The sequence below is a fragment of the Amblyomma americanum genome, chromosome 3 (genome assembly GCF_052857255.1).
Source record: "Amblyomma americanum isolate KBUSLIRL-KWMA chromosome 3, ASM5285725v1, whole genome shotgun sequence".
NCBI classification, from domain to species: domain Eukaryota; kingdom Metazoa; phylum Arthropoda; class Arachnida; order Ixodida; family Ixodidae; genus Amblyomma; species Amblyomma americanum.
The window spans coordinates 197,176,538-197,193,533 of record NC_135499.1 but is presented as its reverse complement, the minus strand read 5'-3'; the positions used below and the strand labels follow the sequence as shown (position 1 = coordinate 197,193,533).

The 16,996-nt window shown below is 48.8% G+C and overlaps 1 protein-coding gene across 1 annotated transcript in view; it reads left to right on the top strand.

Moving 5' to 3' along the window:
* The window catches only part of LOC144125813 (uncharacterized), a 253,660-nt gene that overhangs the window by 200,900 nt on the left and 35,764 nt on the right, over window positions 1–16,996 (top strand). The window contains exons 2-3 of the mRNA XM_077659525.1: window positions 254–459; window positions 15,098–15,233. Of these exons, the coding sequence (XP_077515651.1) occupies window positions 254–459; window positions 15,098–15,233 (342 nt within the window). The remainder of the gene's footprint in view (window positions 1–253; window positions 460–15,097; window positions 15,234–16,996) is intronic.

The window sequence follows — 16,996 nt, the reverse complement described above, 5'->3', positions numbered from 1 at the left end:
ACAGGCACATGTATAGAAAAAAACGACGCTTAAAATCAAAATTTATTAACTACAGCACATAACTGGGGTCTACATCACACATCAAAAAACATTGAACACGGATCATCTGTCAATTGAATGCCGCGCTTTTTGTTTCCTGTGTGCGCAAAAGATGGTGGTAGGATTGCACAGGCAGTCCGGAATCGTTGCTCTCGTGTTAACCTCCGGCGTCGCTCACCCTCTCTCTTTCCGCCTCTCCTTCTTGCAAATGCAGGAGGTCTCTGCCTGCGGCTGGTTGACCTGCACGTGCCGGGCGCGGTGCGCAGTGGCGAGCCCGTGCAGTTGCGCTGCGAGTACGACCTGGAGAATGCCGAGCTCTACTCGGTCAAGTGGTACAAGAACAACGTCGAGTTCTACCGGTACCTGCCCAGCGACGTCCCGCCGGGGCAGTCGTACGAGCTGGTCGGCACCTTCGTCGACGTAAGTGCCCCTCTTCTGAGCCTCGCGTAAACCGCCTGACGTACCACTTGGCCGTCTGTATCGGAAAAGGGATCGATGCAGTGTCAACTCCGGAGCTGAAAACGGGTTCTCCGACGGATTCATCTCGCGAGTAATTTCGGCTAACATTTAAACCTTCGTGCCACGATAAAATTCTATGCGAGGATGTTGGGTAGACTAACCCGTTCGGCAACGACCTGTTATTTAGGGTTTTTAAGCGCCCATGATCGCTCAAGCTCAGCTTTCATGGACATGTCTTTTAATTGTGAGGCAACTATACAATATTGTAAGATATTGTTATGAGCATATTGATGGGAATGGCCTAAGCTTCCGATGCGTATCAAAATCTTTGTTTTAAGATTTGTCCTGCGTTGGCACCAAGTAGTTAAAGATTACCGTAGAAAACCAAGCACCGAGTAGTTAAGGCTGCCATAAAAAAAAGATGTTTGTTTTTAACAATAATTAGCAGAAAACTACAATCGTCCCGAGGAGGAATCTGCGTATATATTAATTATTATGGTGCAGTCTCGCGATATTAAAAAAATTGCGTTCATAAATAAATCGCCATTGAAAAATGCGCTTGTCCGGACTTTCTACAAATGAAACACAAGCAAAAAAAAAACACTCCTCGAAGCCTCCACGAAACATGGAGGCTGCCATCTTGAAAACGATTTTCAAAGTAAACTCCACATACGTAGCTTCAAGTGGAGCCACGCGATTTGTCGCAAAAGGTTACACGTACTATAAGCTACAAAAGCGGCACCAAGCATGCCAGCCTTGACCGAGATCGAAACCAAACAAGTTTATTCTATTCATGAAGACGCCTCGACCGAACAGGATAAAGTGAACTGGCTAATTTTTGCCCCTACTGGCAGCTTCATCTCTCATCCACTTTTTTATTTTTCTTTTAGACAAGATTTCTTCTTCGTGTTCTACCATTTTCAAATACGCTGAGCCCTGGTGCAGATATCTGCCTGTATCTAACAACTCCAAACTGAAATGAATGAAAACACAAAACGCATTCAAGGTAAGTGTTCCCAAACTGGTTGCTGTGAAAGGTTGGGTACGTTTCACTACAGGCGATCATTACGAGAAGTCGCCCATTGCTAACAGGTGCTCAGGGAGCATTGCGCGTGTCTTCCCCTCCGTTTTACAGTTTTACATTCTGTTTCGTTCATAAACGGACTTCCAGTGGTTAAAGGCACCTCTGCCGTATTGCTCTTCTATTTTTATTGCGAAGCAATACTACTTTAGGTCGCACTTCAGCCCGTTCCGTGGCGAGGCGGTGGTAGGCACCATTGACCTTTAGCGTGACCTCGCTGCGTGACGTCACACCACGTGACCTAGAGTGACGTCACACCAGCTGTGTAAAAACGGGGCCCCATCTCACGCCGTCGCGAGGCGAGGCGGTAGCCACCAACGGCGGCCTAACTCCCGCTCCTCTCGCCAGGGGCGCTACGGTCGGTGTGACGTCACACCAGCTGTGTAAAAACGGGGCCCCATCTCACGCCGTCGCGAGGCGAGGCGGCAGCCACCAACGGCGTCCTAACTCCCGCTCCTCTCACCAGGGGCGCTACGGTCAGAGTGACGTCACACCAGCTGTAGAAAACAGCTCCGCTCCTCTCGCCAAGGCAGTCATACAGCCAGATGTTACGATGGTGCCTACGAACAAGGCAGCTCGGCATAATGCAAAGAGGAAGCATCAGCGAGCTACGGAGACGGAAGAAGAACGAGAAGAACGACTTTCTAAGCGGCGTGCCCAGTATGCAGCTCGGCGACAACGTGCAACCTCCTCTGTGGAAACAGCAGAAGCAAAGGAAGAAATTGTGAGTTTGCCCGACAGTGAGTCTCATTCTACTAGTTCAGAACGCTGGAACGCGACTAAACGGCAGAGGCGTGTCCAAGAAACCCCGGAACAGCGGCTCGAGAAGGAACGTGCGTTTCGAGAGAAGGAAAACGAAAAGCGAAGAAAACAGCGTGCAGAAGAACACATTCGACGGATGACTTCCTCTTAGATGATTCACTGTAAGCCGTAACACTAGCATAACCCAAGACTACCACCAGCCATACTACCAGCTGATCCGAGAATAACACACTATTGCTTCGCAATCACCAGGCTTAACCAAGCTAAGCCACGGCCGTTTTTTTTTTTGTCTGGCTTTAGCTGGCGCTGTGCGACCACACTTTTGATCACACACGAAATGGCGCAGTTTTGTCTCGCTCAGAACTGCTATGTGACTAAGTCGGAAGTTCAAAGTCAGCCGGTAATTATAAATACGGAAAAGGTTATAGGAGCGTTCTCACTCCCATTTGGTATTCCCTAATCATAGAAAAAAAACTGACAATGTGAATTGGCATACATTCTTCCTTAAGCACGAAGCAAGCTGCCGTGAGGGAAAGAAGGCCATACTTGATTAATCTACTTCACTCAGCCTCCTTTCTAAATAATTAGTCATTAATCTTCACAACAGATTTGTTGCGGAGATGTTGGAAAACTGCGTCAAATATGCAGTGTTGTTGAAACGTTGTGCCATTAGCGTAAGGCTTCAATATAGAAGATGATAAACTACGCTTCATTAGGTGTTCGAAGTGTATTTTAACACCTGACATGAGCCATACTTTGCGGCCAGGCATGGAAGGTTTATCACCGCATATTGTGTCGGACCCTAGCAACCACTGCTTCAAATAACGTGTGCATTCCCGATACCTCGTTGCCTCTCAGAAGAGTGTAAAGAGAGGGCTAAGAATTTTCAATGCAGCTCACTACCTTCGTATCCCATCATTGTCCAGACAGATGAGGAAATCCGATTGCGCTTCACTTGTGTGGCCGCGTCAAATTTTGTTCGCCGCAGTTTTAAGAAGCCTGCTAGCCAACCACTTCCTAAGCACATGCTCAGCTTTTCTGGGTGTCAACAACTAGCGTCACCTGTTGATCGCCAGTAGCGGACACCGCCTGGCTCAATGGAGTGATTTTAAGCTTGCAATTTTGTGAAAAATAAAAAGTGCCGAGAGAATATGCGCAAACATGACGATTATCGCAGTTGCCTCCTCCTCCTAGCTGCAAAATCTATCTAAAATCATTCCTGCGCTCACACCAACTGCTTCCGTCGACCATAGAAAATCAGTCGGATGTGCCGAACGTTCGAAATTCCCGCGGTGATTTTGAATGTGCAGTGCCACGCGGCATCTGGTGGCAGATGCTCAAACTAGAAGCGTTTGTCCAGCTGTCACGTGCTTAAAGTTTTCCACCATGATTAAAGTAGCGCCTTTCTTGGCTCACACCTGTGCCCCAAAGAAGCCATGCTCCGTTATGCGCAGACACGTAACGCTTGCAAGGAAGTAAGGCTTTCGTTCGTCCAAATGTTTACTTAGGGCGCTTCAAGGCGTGTTCATGATAATCTCTCTAAGCCTTATAAGGACACTACTTAGACGCAGTAGCTGTATGCTTAGCGCATGCGTGACTCCAACGCACCAGAAGAAAAATGAAACGAGAAATACAATTAACCTCTACTGGCAGTGCAAGTAAAAATATATATAGCCATCAACTGGGTTCTTACAGATTTTGAAACTATAAAGCGTGCCGACGATGACCGCTTTCTCGTCACGTTGCGTTGGTTGTGTTTGCATTCGTCCCAGAAGCTTGTTAGTCGTGTACAGACACGCCTGACTGCCGTTTCTGTAAAAGGTCGCAGGGGCAGGATATAAGGGCGGGGAAGAATATTAACCCGCAAGAGAGAGAGAGAGGGGGGGGGAGAAGGGCCGCAGTGTACAGAGAGAAGCAAGTAAAGGCCAGCAGCAGCTGCCAAGAGGGAGGAGTAAGCAGGCGCGCGAACAGAAGCGATTATCGAGTGAGCCGCTTATCATTCCGCTGGCGACCCCAACACCACCGCCAACGCTGGCCCCATAACGCCCTTGCCACACAGCCGGCTGCACTCGGTCACGGTACTTCCGCGCAGCGTTTACGGAGAGCCGCCACCCGTGGCCGGCCCATCACTAGGACGAAGGTCTTGAGTAGCGTCGCGCGCGTTGGTTCCGTGCATGGCCTCACTATTTGCGCCAGTTCATCGACGTCTGCGGTTGGCACAACAATTTCGCAAGGCAAGCTACGACAGTGAGGAAGACAAGGAGAAAGAGTTGTCCTGCAAAACATGCCAGACCGGTGTTCCGTTCATGTGTGGCGAGTGCCTGAGACAGGCCTTTGGTAGTGCTGCGGGTAACTAGCCGGGGTCCAGCTCGCAGGCAAAGCAGCAGCACGCTGCCCTTCCCCACGTGACTGCTCGCGTCGCGTGCATCGCGACCAACGTCCACTCATTGGGTTTGCGCGAACCTTCAGCCCCGGATCACCCATGCATGTTCGGCCATGCTTGTGCGTGGCGTGGTGCGGCGCGAGATGGTCGTCCCTGTCTTTTATTATTATTATTTTTGTGCATTCTCCTGCCCTTCCTCGTGCAGCCGCTTGCTTGTCGCCGTGAGGTCCGCCGCAATTAGGAGGAATAAATGCCCCGGGGGCCCCTCCTCGCGACGCCAGGGCGTGGCGCCAAACCCCCGTTGCCCCACTAATTAATGACGCCCGCTCTCTCGGATCCCTGGGCGCGAGCAGAGGCGCCCGGTCCGCTGCTGGACTCGCCATAACCCCCCCTTCCTTCCTTCCTCGTGCCATCATTGCGGTACTATACCTGCTGCCGTCCCCTCCCCGTCCGCCTCGCAACACATATCGTCGCCTGGCACGCGGATGCGGGCAGCTTCAGCGAACGCAACGCAACGCCCCGCGTCCTGGCTTCAGCGAAAACAGTGCCCGCTCTCACGCATCTGGCGGCAGCTCGGACTGCCCGCTTTAGAATACGGGCCTCCGCTACAAAGAGTGTCGTAAACTTGTCACCGTTGTCTTTTTTGCTTGGATGATTCAGCGTAGCTGGGAGAAGCGTTCGGAAGGTACGACATACTGCTTGCTGATAAAGGCTGAACGCTTTTCTCACGACACCGTTAATGGCTTGCGGAAGACGCAAACAGAAAATGCCTCGTCGTGGGTAGGGACAACCGAAGCATGAGAATTTGTTTCCTCATGGTTAGGTTTAGGCTCATAAGATCGCTGCTTGGTACGTCCCTTCTGTAAATCACCGAGTTTGATTCTGCACGAAAACAGAAACCTGCACCGTAACCTGCACCGGTAGGGGTTGATTTTCGATTCTTTAGAGAATGAGATAAGGTTCCGTGAAACCATGTGTCTTACCCTCACCTGCCGTGCAGCAGTACTTACTTTAATCCTGCGATTTAGCTGCTTTAATGACCCCCCTCTCCACCTCCCGCCCCTCCAATGACTTACAATCTTTTGGTAAGCTGTGCTGTACAATGAAGCAAGGTTAATATTAGTGCGCAGTGATGTTCCATTCGAAGAATTTTCCTTTTTCAGCTAATTTTAAGGGTCAAATTTTGAAACAGTATAATTTTCACGGAGTTTCAGGGAGTTTAAGAACGAAACTGCCTTATTTTTCCAAAACTGACGGAGTTTTGAAGCTTCTGCAGAGAGCAAGGGCCTGAAATAGGTCATTTTGGGTCGAAGTGATGGAATTTTCGGTTGCGGCATGGAATATGGCTGTTTCTGCGGAGCACCTATTGGGAGATGCCAAGAGAGCTTTGCCTTGAAAGTGCCACGCCTGTAATTTTACATTGCACCTATAGTTCACGTCAGGCTTTATGGCGGCAGCTGTACGAGGGACGTCCTATCGACGTCCTCCGATGTAAACGGGCTGTCCGTCATGGTACGCCGTGGCGGAAAGCTCCCGCATTATTCCACTGCTCGAAAACTACACTGCCTGAAACCTGCGAAGCCTCTAAAGAATGCTGCTGTGCATGATGGTGTAGTACAGGCAGACATGAGAACAAATGCACTCAAGCAGGCTTGGCAAGGGGGAGGTGCGTTAGGTTTTTTTTTTCTCCCTTTGCACAATTTCTACTTCTTAGTTGTTCCTACTGTCATTATGGAGAACTAGAATTAAGACACTATTTCCATTGGCTGTACTATGGCTCACTTTATTTTCGGGCGCTATATGTTCAGTAGTGGTATTACTTGTGATTTAATAAAACAACAGAAAACGGAAGGAAAAGATGCTGCCGGCCGCAGCAATGGCTATGTACTATCTTTGGTCCCCGAGCAGCGGCCGGCGGAAATAAACGGATAGAGAGGAGGTGGATGTGTACAAAACACAGATAGGAGCGATAGCGAGAAAGGACATCTTTATGTGTCTGCATAATTTTGTTTTCATTGCCTTTAGTCTTGTACTTCTGCAGACCCTTGTCGTATTGAAGGCTTGTTGGTCGGTTCATATAGGTAATTCAATTTTTTTATTTTTTCGCTATATTATTATTTGTATTTCCTCTGATAGACTTCAATGTAGGGCTCAGCTCTATTAGTATATTTTTATTTTGTACTGCAATGCTGCCAGTGTTGCATTTCTTTTCCTTACATGCTGTAAGGAAGCAAACTTTTGTGATTTTAAAACTATTCTGCGCCTTTAGCTTTTTCATCACAGTTCTGTAGCTCTCAGGCTTCCTTAACCCTCGTCAACGTCACATTTGCGCCACATCGCTCGTTTATCACAATCATCTCTCTCTCTCTCTCTCTCTCTCTCTCTCTTCCTTTCTCTTAAGCTCACACCTGTTTTTTATCACACAACCCGCAAAGTTGACAGAACGTCTCCATAGGCTGCTTACATAGTTCACCATCGCGCCCTTTGCCGCGCGCATCGACAGCAACTCAGACGAGCCCTCGCCTCCACGTTCTTGTTAACGCTGTTAACACTGCGCAAACGAGTCGTTGATAAGCCTATGGTGTACTCGCACCATCACCGACACGAATCAGCCCGACCGCGCCAACGTTGCTAGTTCTCGCGTTGTTTGCACCGATAAGAACCGTAATACACCTGAACAGAACACAAAGAGAGTGACTCGCGTGCAGGGGGAGGGGGGTTGAAGCAAACATGCTGGTAGGGAATGCGGGCACACATAAAAGCTGGCCGCCGCCGCTGTACACGGGAACAAAAGGGACCCCGCTTACGCCTCATGCATAATATGCAGGACGCCCTTTCGTTTACGACCGGCCTCGCGCGCCCTTCTCATTGGCCCCCCACGACGCTGCCCGTTTGGCTCGCAGTAAATATAGCAGCTGTCTCGATCAGGCACCACTCTCGTGCAGCATCTGCTCTTGCTCGCCCAAGTCGAGCATCTGCATACGCTCCGTTCTGCTTTTTAACTTCCGCTTGGCCTTTGTCGAGTTTTGTTTTTCGTTATTTTTTTTTGCCCTTTCGAGTGCCGTGGGCAGGCGCCCAGTTGACCCTTTAATAGCAGCGCAGGCCTTTGCATTCGGGTCAGTCCGGCATGATTTCGGCGTCGTTACAACGGTCAGCCCTGCGAGTGTGGAGCAACATCCCCCGGGCGTTGAAAGCAATGTTGCGGCGCCCACGGGAGTCGGTTTGGCGCTCATTAGCGAGCGGCATGATGTTGATCGCGCGCGTACGGGTGCCCGCTTATGCGTTGCTATACCGGCGTCCTGCTTAAAAATTGAGGGGAAAAAATCGGCGTGTTGTTTTGTACCGTCCAGTGGTGTGCGCTTTCGAAAGCGGCGCGCTTTCGACCGCACCATTATGCGCGTATAAATGTTTATGAATCAATGTTTATGCATGCGGGAAGCGGTGTAATAAAGGACCTCTTTGGTCCACGAGTACTCGAGGGTGAAGTCCTGTGCAGTCGATATTGACGTCGAATGTACAGCGTGTTCAGTGTTCAGCCAACCTTCTAGTCCCTGCTTACAATGCCGTTTCTGTTTTGTTTTCTGTATCTCACTCTCTGCACATTGATCATTCGATCGGTTCTGTATGTTCTCATTTTCTTTGCATTTATTTTAGTGAAACGAGGGTATTCTGAAATCAGCAATGGTTATAATGCGTAGGCACAGTTTCTGAGCGACGCTGTCTAAATGTTGAAAACAAACGTCGTCCATCCACTATTTTTCGTGTTGTGATGAGAGAAGGCTGTAAAAATCGCCAGGCAACGAAACACCAAGCCGATCTGGCTGTAACGTGCAGAAGAGTTGGCAGTTAAGCTAGTTTGTACATGTTTGATGAAGGAAGCAATCAAAAAACTATGAAGGTCCACAAGTGAGGTACACAGCACGACACTTGAGTGAGAACTGCGCTATTACTGTGTTGTTCTTTTTTTTGCCTGAAAATTATTCGACTTATAAACTAACCTTTCACTGTTCCAGGAGCTCAAGGATATTTTTCAAGCTTTGAAGGAGCATCTTTATCTCCGCATTTTTTTTCACCCCCTGTATTCTATCGGTAAAATAAAAACTCATTGATTGAGCTGCGCTTTGCTGAAATCATCCCCAGCAAGACAAATATCATACGCAGAGCAAACGTCCCCCATAGACAATAAAACTACTTAGATACAAACAAGCAGCAAAGCTATCACCAGTCATTAAAAAAAAAGACGAGTCTTTTTCAGCCAGGCAGAGTAACAGGGCGTCGATGCAATCACAGTCATGCATACTGATGTAACAGACTTTTATTATTTTCCTCTATCACTGCTGAAGTTACTGATGTTGCTAAACAACAGGTGGCACCTTCACTTTCGGCAGTGGCGAGGCAGGTGTACTTCATCCCTAGAATCCAACGAAGCACACTTTTCTCGCAGCCTATCATTTACACACCGCCCTGTTTGGCTGATGTAGCCCTTTCAGGGCTTTGGAGGCGCCCTGTGTATTACACGTGCGGCACACGACGTGAATAAAGTTCTCATGCTGCGCCGCGCACTCTCCATACATCGGCCTCCCTCTTGATATAAGCGCGCAGAAGCTCGAAAGTTTGTACGGAGCCGAAATAAGTCTTGTCCACCCCATGCCTCGGAGCCACTTCCTTAAAGTTGTGTGCCACGGCGTGCACTTATGACATGATTTACAGTTTGTTCCATCGGTCATGTACAAGTTTAACCTACTCCGCATGTTCCTTCGCTATCTTGCGGAACAACGATTCAACAACCTCAGTCAAAAGACCTCTAGGAAAATCTGCCGCTTCCAAACGTCCTAATGCTTGTGAAAGCTGCTTTAGATTGCGTGGTAGGAACTTCTTTTGCACTTCATTCTTAAAACAGCTCACAGTAATCCCTCATTTCACAAGATTTGAGCGCGCGGATCCCTAAAGCAACAGTGTTTTCTAAGTTTTAGATAAAAAGCTCCAGCAGAGAGCCGTCGTATCAGAATGTTAATAAAACGCCGGGAGCCTGGTAGAGTGGTCGATGGAAAATTCATTGGTGAAATTAAGAGTGTGGTGAAGTTTTACAAGCGTTTATTACAAGGCCCACAACCACAGGCAAGGGCGTCGTCCGGTAAAAGCTTTAATATTATCAGGAAGTCATTGACGTACCTTAAAACTCTGCGCACACGCTGGTCAAGACAAAACCCACGAAGCAAATGGCCGAATTTGCTAGAAAAATCTGGCACGGCACTGGGGAAACACAAGCGCCAATACGAACTTCCCTTTTCTGTGAAACAACATTGAACCTTGACAGGTAACGACAGTGGAGCACCGATAGAATGAACGAAGTTCTAAAAAGGCATCAATAGACCGGCCACACACGTTACGGAAATCGACTGGACCGCATTTTTCAATGAGCTCACGTTCTGCTGCAAAAACTTCACTAGTAGGGATGCTGTCGAATAAATGCTCGATATCCACTGGAAAAGTCTCATTGGCTCCTGGAATGCCCTGTCTAAGCGCTTCTGCTATATTAGCACAAGTGGTAGCATTTTACGGGTCCTGAGAGATGCGAGACTGTAACTGCCGCTTTAGAAATTAATCCGCTAGTTTCTGCCGCGTTGCTGCATCACTGATGGTTGCTCTAAATGGGCAACCCACGTTGTGAGTTTACGCTGGAAAGAACGCTGGGATGCGGTTACCATTGCATTTCTTGTCACTTTACGAAACCTTTTAGTTGATGTCAGGACGTAGCGTAAGGGACAAGGAGAAGAGAGGCACAAGGACACAACAGGACAGGCGCCTCTCTTGTCCTTGTCCCTTTCGCGCCATCCTGACATCAACTACAGCTATGAACCAAGTAGCCCAAACCAAAGTACTTCTTGCGAAGCGTTTTTTAGGAGCCATATTCAATTTTGTAGTCTTGAGGTCCATGCGACAGAAGTCTCTTTGTCATGACAGCCCCCACCTGCTTTCCAAACGTACTGGTAGGAAGTATTATACGAAAAGCCCCCTTGATTACTCGCATAAAGGAGAGTCAAGCCATTTTCGACAAAGTCGTCGACTACACTGTGCATCGTGTGGTTGCTGACCGCTGGTCGCACAACGCCTGCTCTGAAGAGGGAGACGAATCCTTCGGACATAGAGCGCTGTTTTTCTCCCGTATAGCCTACGGTGGTGTGAAATCGTGGCTCTTCACACGCGGTGTCAGGCTGGACTTCGGGCCTTTCTTCAACAGACGATCAATGTCCTTAGGTGTGGAAGGGCCTTCTAAATAAGCGACCATGTTTTTACTAAGTTACTGTTTGCCTTCTTTCACAAGTTTCCCCTCAACCGATTCCAATATAACTCAGTCGCTTGGCCTGCCAGGCGATGCTGCTCGTACAGAAAGCTCACACCGGACCGTTGGTGACGTTTCTCGAGGCTCACCAGTCCTAACCAGCCATGTAGAACCGGTCTCCAGAACTGCGTTTTACAGATCTTGACCATCCGCTTCCAACATACTGACGACCGCTGCAGTGAGCAAAAGAGGGTTACGAGCTCTTTCTGCGCGGAATTCACTTCTAGGCAGTTAGAGGGAGAGAGAAAGTGAAAAACACTTATTATAGTCAGATTGCAGGCCTCCAGAATGTGAAGCTCTTATTGACGTGATTCGCAGTATAGTCGACTACAGTGTCGGGAATTACTTCACCCTACTCCGAGCGAACAAGGAGGGGCTTTCGTAGTACTTCCTACCAGTACGTTTTGAGAGAAGCCGGGTGCTGCCTTGGCAAATAACTTCCTCCCCACAAACCACAAGACCAAAAAAACTGAAGTCAGCTCCTGTAAAGCTCCTAAAAGAGCTGAACCGGGAAAATATTTCGGGAAGTTACAAGAAATGCACCTGGAATCACCTCTAAGTGTTATTTCTGTGTAAACACACACGTTCGGTTGCCCGCTAAGAGCGATTATCGCAAAGAGAGGAATGTGACAGAAGTTAGTGGGCCATTTTCTACAGCGGCAGTTAGAGTATCCCATCCCTCAAGACTCGTACAGCGTTTCCAGCTACGCAGCGATATCGGAAGTTCTTAAAAAGGGCATCCCAGGAGCCAATGAGACTTTTTTCAGTGGGTACCGAACATTTATTCTACAGCATCACTCCTAGTGAACTTTTCGCAGCAGCACGTGAGCTCATTGAACAATGCGGCCCAGTCGAGTTCCAGAACGCGTGTGGACATTCGATTAATGCCTTTTTAGAACTTCTATCATTTTATCTGTGCTCCACTGTCGTTACCTGTCAACGCTCAATGTTGTTCCACAGAAAAAAGGAGTTCGTATTGGCGCTTCTGTTTCCCCAGTGCTGTGCCAGATTTTTCTAGCAAATTCGGTCACTTGCTTCCAGGCTTTCGTCGTGACGAGCGTGTGCGCAGAATTTTTACGTACGTCGGATATCCTGCTTATATTGAAGCTTTTACGGGACGACTCCCTGACCGTGGTTGTAGCACATATCTTACGTGCTTTTAAAGCGTTATCACACACTGACTGAGGACGGACCAAAGTCTTCTCATTTCACTTCCTTTAGAGTCTCACAAGGTGGAGTATTAAGCCCAGCGCTCTTCAATCTTGCCTCCCGGCGTAGTCGACTTACTACCGCAGTCGGCGCAACTCTCAATCAATTTGGACTAAATTTGTATCTGAGCATCAGGAGTTAAACTCCTACAAGTTCGAGCGAGGGTTCTAAAGGTGTTCGCTCGTTGCATTTACACCCAAGAACATGTCTCATGATACCTTATGTATAAATGGTAGAGCAATACCGTATGAAGAATATCATTGCTTTCTTGGTGTAATCATCGACATAAATCTATCATGGGGCCCACATATTTCGTACATAAATATAGACCGACAGTGGTTACTCACGCTCTCGCCTTTTTAGGGGGAAAGCCGTGGGAAGTGTCAGTGCTGTCGATGAAACAGCTATACAACGCATTATTCATGGGATTCCTTCGGTGCAGCCTCCCTGCACTTGGCAACATTACAAAAACAAATTTAAGAAGTCTAAACAGCGTTCAAGCTCAATCTCTCCGGACCTGCCTAGGATTGCTCAAATTTGCTGCTACGACCGCAACCGTACTAACTGGCCAGAGGTACCCTGTTACTAATGAAGTAACAGTTCACACCCTGAGGATACTTTTCTCGAGTTCTTTCTCACCATCTTGCTAGCCTTCCTATTACTAGCCAGCGCACGTCGTTTGCAAACACCATTGATGCCCATCGCGCCTCTCTGCTGTCCCAGTTTGCGATCTCCTCTAGGCCGTCCTCTCCACAGTGGAACCTGTACCCACCTCGTGTGCTTCTTGCAATACCCGGCATCATTAAGAAGTCACCCTTGTAAAACAAGTCACTCTTGAATATTTACATGAGCGCCGCGGAAACTGGCTGCGCGTCTACACCGACGGTTCAGTGAACCCCATCAGTTCTTCGGGCTGCGGGGTCATCCCTCGAGAACTACAGCAAACAGTGTTAGGACGTCTTACCAGACTTCTTCGACGGGTGCAGAACTACCCGCTCTTCGTGTCGCCGTTGATCATATCAATAAGGAAAGCCCCCAGCAATGGTCTATTTTCACTTATTACAAGGAATCCCTCCAATGCTTACAAGCTGCTCTTCGCCGTCGAGTCCATGACTTGTGGTCGCGGAAATATGAGAACTACATCAACCTGCCATGAATAAAGAAGACGATATTATCTACCAATGAATACCAGGTCGCAGAGGCATCGCAGGCAATGACCGCGCGGACGAAGCCGCGTTAACTGCCTACCACGACGGTGACTGTGTGTTGAACCTCATTTCGAGAGCAGACGCAGCCGGTAGGCATTGCACACTTGCGCACAAGATCACTCTTGCCACGTGAAATTTCGGCAAGTTCCCGAACTCACGTCTACAATCCTGGACCCTGGCCTGAAGCTCCGGCTTCCACCCGGCCTACCCCGACGTGAAGAAATGTTTTCTGAGTCGCCTGCGGCTTGGTCTAAGTTTCCCGAACCATTAATTCTTTGTAATCGGTATGGCTAATAGCCCTGCATGTGCCCTCTGCGGGTGCATCGAGACTCCAGCCCACATTATTTGAGTATGTCCTGCTTACAATGCTGAAAGGCAGACTTTCTCTCTGTCGGGCGCTGCAGCGTCTAGATCGACGCCCGCTGACGGAAAAAAAGATTCTCGGCCACTGGACGCGGCGATTGTCCGAAGTTAAGGCCTCCCAGGCACTGCTCTGCTTCTTGAGAGCGTCGGGATTGCACGATAGGCTGTGACTACCGCACGCTTACTGATTTCCCATACAGATTTCATTTTCCTGTTACTCCTTTTCCTCCTTCACCTTTTCACAACCAATTTTAATGGCCGCCATCTTGGATTCGAGAAACCGAAACTATGCCGCCATTTCGTCCCCTGACGTCATACTCACATAGTTCCACCTCTATCCACTTAATTCGACTGTGACGTCATCATTGGCACGCGGCAGGTGGTTGTTTCTACAGTGGTACTGTAGATGGCGCTCCAAGTCTCAATTTGAGATGCGCTGTTTCCTAGCTGCAGCCACAGATTGTGCTTCGATATCAGGGTGGTAGGAGGCCTCACGAGACCTCGAAACGTGATGAGTAGTTGCGGCCACAGATGGCGCTGTGATCAAGGGTAGTAGCAGACCTCACGAAATCTCGAAATGTGATGAGAAAGAGCTAACGCTCTTAAAAGGCCGGTCTATTAGTGATGGGGTGCGAAGACACTATACACCCTGGATTCTACTGATCCCCATTCCCCAAAGGGTATACAAATGCATTAGTGGATGCAAGGCAGAAGCTTTGGAAAAGCTCCTTTTCGGTACGGCAGCGGCGTTCGCATTTCGATGGAGACGAAATTCTAGAGGCCCGCGTACTGTGCGATGTCACTGCACGTTAAAGAACCGCAGATGGTCGAAATTTGCCAACGTCTCTTTGGGACGTTAAACCCTTATAAACCAAACCGAACCTTTTTCGTGATACATGTGAAGAAGGTAATTGGCGGTCTTATTCTTAACAGAACAGGAAAATCGTTTTTTCTGGTACTCATTGCTGAAATCTTGTAAACAAGAAAGAAGAAGACAGCACCTGGAGATGGCCAAGTTTTCTGGGATGCTGGGCTGACGGCTCGAAATTTAAATGAATTTCAAGATGCTTGTTACCTCGTATCTCGTGTCTTGATTTATACTTTTCAATTTGTAAGCCTGTTTCTTGATCAATTTAATGTGGAGCACAGGAATCGCGCATGCGCGACTGCTCCGACTAATCTCTCTCGTTTCTCTCATCCAGCGCACTCCACTCATCGCCCATCCTCTCTCTCTCTCTCTCTCTCTGCAGCACTCCCGATCGGACAAGAACAACGTGTTCCTGGAGAAGACCGACCTGAACACGGAGGGCATGTACGGCTGCGAGGTCTCCACCGAGGGTCCTGGTTTCAAGACTGTCAAGGGAGAGCGTGAATTGCGCATCTATGGTGAGCTCAACCACTTGCGAGGTCATGCGGTGCACCTCGACACTGGTTATGTGCGTGCGATCGCTGGCCACCTCTTCAGCGCCAAAAACGCAATCGCGACCGCAGTATAACATCAACCAGCGGATTACAGGGCCTAACACCCACGGAGTTCCTTATGGCAGCGAGAAAGTAACCTATCCCAAGATAGCTCGAGATGACGGCTAAAACGCCAAGACACGAAGCGTCAGCACATTTGTTTTATACCCTTTACCTATCTGGGTAAGCACCAGAATGCCTACGCTTTTTGCTAAAACAATGAGCGGTAAAAGGTGGAGCCACTGCCATTACACGAATGGCACTGTTTCGACCGTTTTGGATGGCGCCCATAACTTAGGAAACAAACGCCAAAAGAAAGAGGCGGCCTTTTATGCGGTGCGATGACACAGTAACAAAAAACGCATTCATTAGCTGCGGCACTTGTTTATAGTGTGAGAAATGGACAGTAGTTGCCTTTTTTCATTCTGAAGTAGTCAGTGCCGAGAAAGGGAAGAGAGTAGTAAAGAAGGGACCAGCATAGTAATCTCAGCCTAAAGATCTGCACTGTGATGGCACCTTCATAGACGCCGTAATCATAATCTTCCGGTACGTATACTAAAGGCACAGAGAACAGGGAAAATGCTAAGGAGACACTAAACTCTGACTAGCACCAAATGCAGAGCGATGCACGTTCGGTTCCTATCAAAGTCCAGTATGATCACTTAGTTTCTTCCTCATACCGGTGACTCCCTGCTCTTGCAACCATTTTGATTTAAACGCAACTAGTCTGCATCATTGCTCGTACTTTACGTTCAAGTGCAGGTGAAATGACCAGGAGTGTGCATCTGCGTGCAATATGTGGCTTTAACACTATCCAACTGGTATAGTTAGCTGTCCTGTGATCAGCGCGCTTAACAGTAGCTGCACCGTCGCACGGACACTGCAGACGTTATATTAGAGTCGCACGTTTGCGGCGCCGGAGCGTCGACCCTGCCACGAGAGCTGGTGGCGACGATTTATTTCGCCACTATTATCGGGGCTGGGCGGACGCAGGGACCAAACGCGTGCCTGGCTGCGGGGAGGCACCGTACGTAATCTGCCGTACAAAGCTTCCTTCCCAAGATATACGAGCACGACAGAGCAGCGTCGCCCCTGGCGAAACGAGCACGTTTGTGCCCGCCAGCGCCACGCCCAGCGCTCACGCCCCGAGCGACGCGGTTTTACAGAATGACCACGTCGCGGCCCATTTTAATATATACAGCGCAGGGGGAGCGAAACGAGGGGGCTGTGGGGGAGAGAAGGGGGAAAAAAAAGCTCTTCGTCTGCATGCTCCGCGGGGTCGCTGTGCTGCTTAACCCCCCCTCCTTCCTTTCTTCCTTCCCCTCCTCCTCCGCTTTCCGACTGCGCGTGCGATGCCGACCAGTTTGTGTCAATTTCGTTTATGATCCTGGGTTCATGCGCTTCCCATGGTAGAAATTCGTACCATGGGTTAAATGGACTGGCGATGTTGTTGTACGGGACAGGGTTAAACTTAGAGTCGCGCGCAATACTGGATAAAAACGTATAACTTGTAATTAGGCTCGACTAAGAGGCTAAAGCAACATGGGGCTACATCATGATATGCGAGTAACGCTAAGCGATGAACCGCCTTTGCACCTTACGGTGTGACGCGGACATTTCTTGAACTCGCTGCTGTAGAAACTATTTCAAGCTCGGACATTTGGTTCGGGGTCAACTTGTTTCCAGGG